Source organism: Sycon ciliatum, chromosome 12, assembly GCF_964019385.1.
Source record: "Sycon ciliatum chromosome 12, ocSycCili1.1, whole genome shotgun sequence".
NCBI classification, from domain to species: domain Eukaryota; kingdom Metazoa; phylum Porifera; class Calcarea; order Leucosolenida; family Sycettidae; genus Sycon; species Sycon ciliatum.
Genome location: NC_088654.1, coordinates 11261279 through 11271398, shown reverse-complemented (window position 1 = coordinate 11271398; position 10120 = coordinate 11261279). Strand labels below are relative to the sequence as shown.

General features: G+C 49.3%; 1 protein-coding gene and 1 long non-coding RNA gene across 2 annotated transcripts in view; both read left to right on the top strand.

Annotated features, from left to right (window-relative positions):
- Positions 1 to 3438: 3438 nt before the first annotated feature.
- LOC135828527 (uncharacterized) lies at positions 3439 to 4484 on the top strand. The gene is made up of 2 exons (XR_010555695.1): positions 3439 to 3656; positions 3814 to 4484. It is a non-coding gene; the product is annotated as an uncharacterized LOC135828527 (long non-coding RNA).
- Positions 4485 to 4807: 323 nt separating this feature from the next.
- LOC135828627 (huntingtin-interacting protein 1-like) overlaps positions 4808 to 10120 on the top strand; it is a 37526-nt gene continuing 32213 nt past the window's right edge. Inside the window, exons 1-3 of the mRNA XM_065341045.1 lie at positions 4808 to 5160; positions 7087 to 7150; positions 7614 to 7765. Of these exons, the coding sequence (XP_065197117.1) occupies positions 5077 to 5160; positions 7087 to 7150; positions 7614 to 7765 (300 nt within the window). The 5' untranslated portion in view covers positions 4808 to 5076. The remainder of the gene's footprint in view (positions 5161 to 7086; positions 7151 to 7613; positions 7766 to 10120) is intronic.

Below are 10120 nucleotides of genomic sequence, written 5' to 3'. Positions count from 1 at the left end.
TAGCGTGTCCGACGCCCCTGCAACATGCATGCGAACCTATCCAGCAAGACAAGCATGTACCATGATGTATGGAATCAAACAAGAGTACGAGCGTGAGATACACTATTGCGCAAAGGGCTGTGATTGGCTGATGGAATATGAACACGACTGTTTTGATTGAATCATTTCGGACATGAACGCGCACTTTGATCTTCCTCATGATCACCCTTGAAAGCATGACTCGACCTGGCTTATTCAGTAAAAAACAAAACAAACAAAAAACAGCAGGCTAGACTCGGTAAATCAAAGCCCTCATGAAGTGGCCTAGCTCGGAAAATCACAGCCCGTCTGGGAGGGCTTGATGGGATACTGTCAAAGCATAAATATTTTGCTGGAATTTAATTTCGTCTTTTTCGTCCAAGCAGCTTTTGGACTAAATTATATGCGGGACGAATTTCGACTTGTCCAGCTTTTGAAAACACTCGTATGAGAGGCATGGACGAAATAATTTGCAACTGGACGAACTCCCTTTTTGTGGAGTTGGACGAAATGTTTGACCGACGAAATTGTCTGCCCGTACAGTAATGAAAGCTACAAAGGCTGCTCAGTACAGACTCAATGCAATTGTGTATAGCCGGTTGTAACGCGGACGTGCGAACTTTACTTTTTTTTTACAGGACCAGTGGAAGCGGATTTTTATTATTTTTTATTATTATTTTTTATTATTTTTTATTTTATTAAAGCCTCTTTTATGGGCGAACAAAACACAATTTGCATGATGGCGGAGGATTGAAAAACAAAGTCACATAATGATGACGTCACACGTGATCAGAGAGCAAGAGAAGTATGGCATAGTCCGCACAATCACGGGCCAAGGGTCAACGGGACACCTTAGCCTCCACGACAGCCAGGGAGGCACAGCCATCCAGTGGAGGCTGCCAAACTCGGCGAGCCCCACGCAGACACATGGCACTGGAACGCAGCAGGGCGAAAGCCAGCCTGTAGCGGAGGTGGGCAGCGGTTTTTGATTGATCCGGCCACACACCTAGCCTTTTGTACAGTTTGCGTATGGTATGGAGGGTACTGTACGCACATGGCCTCCTCAGCAGTTAATACAATCATTGCCCGAACGCGCGCATTTTTATTTTTATTATTTGCCATGGCGACCCCCGTGTAAGCCCTCATAACTGGCAGGGCAGGGTTGGGCCTTTTTTCTTCTTTCTTCTTTGACATATCCACGTCTTGTTTTGTTCGCCCGTAAAAATGGCTTTGGAACAGTTAAAAAAAAAGAAGTTAATACAATCATTGATGGCCAACAAGTTTGTCTGGCCATGGCCAGGCTGACCAACCGCACCGATACCACCGGGCCAGTACTACGTGCAGTATTGCCGGGCTTCACTACTCCATCGCTGGTACCATACCATACCATGTCCGGCATTGTCCGCAGGAACCGGTCCGGTTGGTCAGGACTGAGGTTATAACCGGACCTTTTAATACGGTGCAGACAATACTGCCTCTTGTAAGGGCAAGAACAAAGTAATTACAGCAATAAAAACTGCTTTATGGCAGCTTGCTGAAAACAAAAACAAAAATTTATAACCGGATCAACCTTTTGGTCACCGACATGTGTTTACTACTGTGGAGGGCATATGCATCCACCAGGGAGTAGTAAAATACCGGTATTTTACGACTCCCTGGTACCCACCATTTCGATACGCAAAGTATGAAAGGCCACAATACATGCACTACCGGACCAATCAAAAACTGCTTCCAGCGGCTGGTCCTGCGTACCGTACCATACCCGGGCTTGGGCTCCAGAACGCTTCAGTGCTACTTTAGACTAGTCAGCTTTGCATCTCCCCCAGAAATGCTTGGAAAGACTTTAAGTTGATCCAAATCGTGGCATAGGGTAATAACCGGGCCGTACCGTCTTTCAGGAGCTGGCTTGGGCTACTGATGCTTATACGGTATAGAACAGGCTTCAAGTGACCCGGCTCCCCCCCCCCCCTCCCCTCCGGGCCCGGATGAACGGTTCCCAGACTCTGCTATGATGTTGTTGTTTGCTGTCTGGACGACCTCGATGCGACGGAAGTTGACCTTTCCCCGTCCACAAACCGTCCACAAACCGTCCACAAACCGTCCACAAACCGTCCACAAACCGTCCACAAACCGTCCACAAACCGTCCACAAACCGTCCACAAACCGTCCACAAACCGTCCACAAACCGTCCACAAACCGTCCACAAACCGTCCACAAACCGTCCACAAACCGTCCACAAACCGTCCACAAACCGTCCACAAACCGTCCACAAACCGTCCACAAACCGTCCACAAACCGTCCACAAAGACGAAACTTGAATAATATGACTCAGCACCGCCGGAAGAAGTTTTTAGTGGTCCAGTCCTACCATAGTCTTTCATACAGTTTGTGTATAATATGGCGGGGACATCTCATATGCCCTCCTCAGCAATACACACATGTGTTGGTAGCTACAAAGTTGGTCCGGTGGTAACCTGACCAACCGGACCGGTTCCGGCGGGTAGGCCTGTGACTTTGTAGAAGGGTCACAGTGCCAAGTAATTAGTTGAGTCTTGATACAGGCAAGTTGAAGACTACATCTCCGCCTTCTCCGTGAAATAATGTAAAAAAAAGGTTCTGCGTTCCGGCTAGCTCTCCGCCTTCTCCGCGAACATAAGAAAACTAGAGGAAAACAAACAAACACAAGAAGCAAGAATGACAAGGCTACATCTGATGAGCCGCGAAGGAGTTTTTTCCCTGGGAAACACCGTTCTGAAACAGGTACTTCTGAAAGAGCACAATCATGTACATTATAACAGGGAACTAACTTCAAGTTAGTTACATGTCACTTGAAAGTTTGGTGACTCTGCGTCTGTTGTGCCTTGCAAGCTTGGCCCGGCTGTATCACCGGTATTGATACTTCAACTGAAGTACAATGTCATGTAATTATTATTTTGAGGATTTCCCAAAGACACACTGCAGTAGTCTAAATAAGGAGTTCCATTCAATGATAATGGGAGGCTGTAGCATGTGTACAGGTGTAGGCTAGTGTAGCGCGGAGGTAGCAAACAGTGGAAGGCTATTTTATTCTATTTTTTATTCTTATTTTACAAGAGAATTCCCAACAGGCGTCATCGCCTTCTTACAGGGAACCCTAAGAAAATCTTGATTGGTTGATCGAAATTCAGAAAGGCGGTAAGCAGGTGGCAGTGGCTAGTAGCCAACAACATACTTCAAGCGAATGTTGGCTGATTGTTTCCTGCACTCGATAATACAATTATGTACCTAGAGCTACATGTGAAAATACCCTGATTAAAATTTACCGTTGAAAATACAAAAATCCATCCGGAAATTCCGGATGGAGCCTTGCTAGAATCCGTACTTCTAAAAAGATACTAATAGTAGGGACTTCAGACCACGTGACTTTATGGCCCAAAACTGGCAAAAGCGTGCAAATCGACGCCTGCACAAATCGTGTGATGGTCATATGTCAAGTCGTGTAAAGAAATGTGGAACCGTTTTTCGAAATGAAGGAAGTCTTGTACAGTTGGAGAAAGTTTCGGTTCGTCTTGTTGGAGCTTGCCTTCGTTTGGGACCAGCAAGAATGGAGCTGTTACGTTCATTTTTGACGGAGATACGTATGCGGATGGAAGGGAAAGGTGAGAAACCATATGATCCGTCCGGGTCCCCTTCTTGAAAATGTGATATTCGTATTCTACGACCTCGAATTAGTCTAGATAGAAGGTAATCTTTATTGTTTTCACTTTCCAGAAGACCTATTTCTTGCATTGTTCCTCTTTGTACTTTGCCGTGCAGCGCCGCCATAGTCACAGTATGGAAAGCAGCGAGAAGTATCCTGCGCTAAATGATGCTGATGTACAAATTGAATTGCTCTTGGCTGTTTCGGTCCATGCCTCGATTCTTGTCTCCAATGCTGTTTCGATCTGGTTGAGCTCCGCAAGAATAGGTGAAAGAGTGCCGAACTGGGAGATGTGCTGTATACTCTTGTTGCTATTTGCTGTATCTCTGCTGATGCTGATGTGCGTGCTACGATTACCCCAGCCAATACAATGTCCTGTACATGTACATGTTGAGCTTAGTCAGTGCCTCTTCCGTGATCATTCTTTTCTTGACACCAACCACGCCAACAGTCCGAAGCTATCTCAGGACTGTATTATCAATGTCTCCTGTTACTAACCACTACATTGTGAACCATACTATTCAGCTATTTCATGCGGAGAATCAAGATTGTTTTTGGATCTGGTGTGCGGTTGCTATGCGTTGCCAAGGAAAGTGGGTTCTCTCAGTTTGACATATCTCTCTGATCTCAAATGTGTGGGACGTTTGTCGGACAAATCCGGTGATAGGCGATGACTATTTTGCTTGTAACTTTAGTTTCCTTTGTCCGATTTAGAAAAACTAAAGACCAAACTCCTCAGGAAGCTCTAACCTATCCAAAAAGCAAAACATAAGCCACAGAAAACCGATTTGAAAAAATGGTCTGAAGTCCCTACTAATAGTTACTTGGATGGAGCCAATTGGGGGTTTCAGGACGAAAACGCATGCCCTAGCCCATATAAAATCCCACCGTATCTGCGTTGCAATCGTTGTTGCCCAAACTGGTCGAAGACCGTCACAGCAACAACACAAACGGATTACGTACCGCTACGCGGTGTACGAAGAGCTGCGCTTGTGCATTTGTGGGATCGGGACGCTCTACATGAAATCTAGGTCGCTGCCGGGAGAGCAATCACAGACCCGGGTTTGCTGTCAAGTGTCATACATCTGCATGCTGATCAAAAGAGTTTTTTTAGGAGTGGAAGTAGAGGTACTTGGGGTAGAATCTTGCTGCAAGCGGCGATTGGCCGGCTGGTCGTGGAACACCGACGCATTCCAGATCGCACAGCCTAGTTTGCTGTTTTATTAGCGTCGTGACAAGCTTCCTGTCCCTGGCTTTGGCTGGAAGCGGAGTGTGTTTTGGGCACATTATTCGAAAAGTCAGAAGTGTCAGTTGCGAGGTACGAGTAGTTTGTAGAATTTGTCCAGAGTGTTCACCTCTGTTCTTCATCAGCCAGCACCATGGCGCACACGTCCGCCAAGAAGGGGATCAGTAAGGTCTCAGGCGTGCCCATGGTGGATTTCGATGTCTTGATGAAGGAAGCGGTGAGCCGATCTTTAGCTTCTGGTTTATTGTTATTTCTGCTAAATCAATCAGCGTCGGGGTCAAATTGCAGATTATTGTTGTATGCGTACGATTTGAATCTGCAACATGCAAGGGGACTGGCAAAGCGTGTTTAGCTGGCTAATTGCCGCTTTGTTCACCGCCTCGTGTGCTGTTAGGAGCATGTAGATAAAAATCATCCCTGTCCTCCGTTTTCAGCTTTGCCCGAGCAATTTTTTTGGCAGCTCGGCTAATTGTTTGTGCCTGCCTCTGTTTGTTTTGCGTACGCACCTTACAAATCGCGTATGAAGATGCATCACGATGTCCATGACAGACCCCATCACCCAGCTCAGGGACTGAAGTCACTGAATTCATGAAGCACCCATCAAACGTATACCTGGTAGTGGGATGTTCTTGGTGGTAGAATTTATCAGTGCCTGGCTAGGCTGCAGATGGGATTGTGGGTGGAGCGCTGGCTAAATGATGTAAACTACCCAATCCTCGCCCAGTTGAGATGGTCACCTGCATGTACGAAAAAATTGCGACAAATCATTCGAGGTTGACCAGCCTGACGATGCGGGCGAGCGCTCTTCCAGACTGCATTTTCACATTGACCGTGGCACCAATCCCGAGTGATTTTTTGGAGGCGTTTGTCGTCAGCTGGATTCCGGGCAGCTATCATGCACAAGTGATAAAAAAATACCGTAAAGTACCGTTGATCCGCCCCCTCTCTAATTGCCGCCCCCTGTCGATTTTCTGCCCGTGAAGCGACTTCGGCGTATACAACGAAATACGATGTTGAACCGACTCGTGCACTGCTGTACACAATACATGCCAGTGCAGGATGCAAATGTGCACAATCCAGCACATCGAGTCTGATCGTCCACATTGTTGTACATCGTACTGCACTTGGCAGCCTTGATCTAATCCCCCCCCCCCCCCCCCCCCCCTGCCGAAAACCCAGCTGGGAAGCGACATGGCGTGGGGGGCGGATCAACGGTACTTTACGGTAGTAAAAAAAACAAGACCCGTGTAGCAGATAGCTCGTTTTAAAGGTAGCATGTCGTATATCGACGCACACGACTCTGCCCAGTTACTGGCACACATCGGAAACGGAACTGCCAGCAATCCACGGGCAGCATGCATCCACCGTCGTGAGCCAGCCAGTGACAGGCGTGCTGCAGATACATGTGTACGTTTTGTCGGCATGGCGCGCCGGAGAGTTGAATGGCGGCTATATGTAGGTGTGCTGGAGCTGTCGTTTGCTACGGACACAGTCAGACCTCGCTTATCCGGTCCTGTTTTATCCGGATCCCTCGCCGTCCGGAAGAAAATCGTTGGTTACCGATTTACAGCATATGCCATGCACACATACAGTATGCGTGTTTGATCATCCAGTTCCCTCGCCTATCCGGATGTTTTGTGGAAAACGGATGTGTGCGGTTAAGTGAGATCTGCCTGTACTGGGTACGGTCGCATGTCACCTATCCGACAGTCAGTCACCCGGGCACGTCGGTTATCCCACAGCAGCACACTGACAGCTCGTACACTGTATAGTATAACATATACTGTATGTTACCGTCCAAACTTGTTGTTACAGTCGAATTGTGGTCTCCGATACCAGTTGGTCTCCTTATGCAGGATCAATTGACTGGTGATAGCATCCCTTGGTCCTCGTTGCAGTGGTCTCCTAGGACAGGTGGTCTCCTAGGACAGGTGGTCTCCTAGGACAGGTGGTCTCCTAGGACAGGTGGTCTCCTAGGACAGGTGGTCTCCTTGACAGGTTCACTGTACTGGGTCCTCTTCAATCAATGCAACTTGTCAATCTGCTGGCTGGTTTCGTTGCCTGATTTTTCCTGTGTGCGCGCGCGTGTGTGTGTGTGTGTGTGTGTGTCTGTCTGTCTGTCTGTTTGCTCTTCGTTGCCCAGACTGAGTTTATATCGAAGGCGCTCAGCAAAGACGACGCCCCACCGAAAGAGAAGCATGTTCGAAATATCCTCTTGTCTGATGGTGCCTGCGTCACCATAGTTACTTAGTCATATTGTGTGTTGGTTAGGAATGGAGGACAGGTTTTGTTCAACCTTAGTTATCGTTTTTTCTTCATCTTGCTGGCATCTTGCGTGCGTACGTCCTCAATCTAATCATGACAGGAATTCTTGTTGCTGGACATTAGTTTGTACACACACACACACACGTACGCAACCACGCACGCATGCACACACACGCTCACACGCACACACACGCACACACGCAACAACACACGCTTGCACGCATGCACACACTATCAGTGTCGATCTCTCTCTCTCCCTCCCTCTTTCTCTCCCTCTCCCTCTCTCTCCCTCTCTCTCCCTCTCTCGCTCTCCCTCTTTCCCTCTCCCCTGGCTAAGTGCCTTTGGTTAGATAGTTAGATGCTTTGCTGCACTCGTTGTTCCCCCTTGACCGTCGTCTTTCTCACGTACCGTTGTATCGACATTTCAAGAGAACGGTTGTACGGTGTTCTGGTCTATCGTGGAGAGTCGCCTTGGCCGACTCCCGTTCACTGCGCCCATTGTCGGCTATAAGACCTGCTTCACGTACCATAGGATACTGCGTGATGGTCATCCCAACGTGAGTGTGGCTGTGTGTGTGTGTGTGTGTGTGTGTGTGTGATTGTGTGTGTGTTTGTGTATGTGCGTGTGAGTGTGTGTGTGCGCGTGTGAGTGTGTGTGATTGTGTGCGTGTGTCTGTTTGTGTGTGATTATGTGTGTGCGTGTGTGTGTGTTCACGTGTGTGTGTGTGTGTGTGTGTGTGTGTGTGTGTGAGCTACTTACCATGTCTTTCGACCTGGATACTCCGGCCGTGCGCCGCCGTGCTGCCCGTCATAGCCCTCCGGTTTTCCAATTTGATGTTGCCAAGATGCGTGGCGAAAATCCTGATCTTCCGTCAAAGCAGTCTGCAGCCGAACACTACCAGTCGGATGTTGCTAAAGAGCTCGCTGATCGGTGGCCCGAGGAGGGCAGTGTTGAGAGCCAATGGACTGCGGTACGTGATGCTGTTGTTACATCAGCTATGGATAACTTGGGTCCACGAAAGAGACGCCAGTCAGACTGGTTTGCTGATAGCCAGGATGTCATTCAACCGCTCTTGGACGAACGCAATGCAATGTACAATGTGTGGGTTCAACATGGTAGGCTCCGTGACGATCACTATTCCAAGTTCAAGGCTGCCCGTGCTGCTGCCCGTTCTGCAGTACGTCAAGCGAAGGTGGATTGGATCAAGAACAAGGCACAGCAGGCCTCGGAGTCCCGATTTGACGGCGCGGCAGTTTGGAAGTGTATAGGAGATTTGCAGGCGTGCTGTCGTGGACGGGTGGGCACCTGGGTGTCTGCTATCAAGGATGAAAATGGTAACTTGTGTGAGTCTCAGGAGGAACAGGATGGTCGGTGGAGTCGTCATTTCGACACAGTGTTGAATATCCCATCTACGTTCGTCCCTGCGGTACTGGGCTCTCTCCCACATTGCCCGGTTGCTGATGATTTGGCTAACCCCCCAACGTCGGCTGAAGTGCGACGTGCAATCGATAAGCTGAAGCCTGGCAAGGCTGCTGGCGCATCCAGGATTTTGCCGGAGCTGGTTAAGTACGGTGGTTTTCCTCTACGGGACAGGATGCTAGATCTGTTTGGTGCTGTGTGGAACTCCGGACAGGTACCGCAGGAATGGGTTGATGCTACTCTCGTACCCATCCCCAAAAAAGGCGACCTGCAACTGTGTGACAATTGGCGTGGCATTGCTCTGTTGGATGTTGTGGGGAAGGTGCTGGCTGCCATCATACAGACACGTCTCCAGCGGCTAGCGGAGACCCTGCTGCCAGACTCGCAGTGTGGTTTTAGGCGCGGGCGCTCGTGCTCGGACATGATCTTCTCTGTACGCCAACTTGTGGAGAAATCTCTCGAGCATGACACGAAAGGCTACATGGTTTTCATCGACTTGCGCAAGGCCTACGATTCAGTGCCCAGAGAGTGTATGTGGCGTGTACTTGCTTGTGCTGGGGTACCGGACACCCTCCTCGCTGTCATCAAGTCCTTTCACACATCTATGTCTGCCACAATCCGCACATCCCAGGGACACACTCAGCCCATCAACATCAACAACGGCTTGAGGCAGGGGTGCTCTATGGCCCCCGTGCTTTTCAATCTATTCATGTGGGCCGTTTTCACTGTTTGGTCCCGGAGAGTGTCGGCAGTTCCTGGTGTCGGCATGGAGGTTCGCTATTGCATTGACGGAAATTTGTTCGGCAAGCCGAGGACGCGAAAGATATCGACCAAGTTTGGGGAATGTCAGTTCGCCGACGATTCAGCCTTGTTAGCGACTACACGTGACGGTGCTCAGCTCGCACTCTCTGTATTCCAGGCGACTGCTGCTGATTTTGGACTAACTGTCAGCACTACCAAGACCCAATTCATGGTGTGCGGCAGCAACATCCAAGATGCAGACTGTGTCCCACTCACGCTGGCGGATGTTGAGATCAATAATGTGGCTGAATTCAGGTATCTGGGTTCCATTATCGCCAGCAACAGCCGTTCGGCAGTGGACGTCAACGCCCGCATTGCGAGTGCCTCCAAGGCCTGTGGTGCTTTACAGCGCCCTGTATTTGCCAATGGTCAGCTTCCTGTGTTCTTGAAGAGGTGTGTTTTCAACGCGTGTGTCATGTCCTTACTACTATACGGTTCTGAGTGCTGGGTCCCCCTTCAGGGCGACTTGCAACGCCTGTCCACCTTCCATATGCGTTGCGTCCGCTCTATCCTTGGTGTGTCGAGACAGCAGATGTGGGATGCCCACATCAGCAATGCTGAACTATTGCGTATGTGGGGCGATCCGGAGACCATCACCTGTAAGCTTCGGCATCGTCGGCTAGAGTGGCTAGGTCACCTGGCGCGCATGGATGACACCCGCATGCCGAAGTGCCTTCTGTTTGGCCAGCTC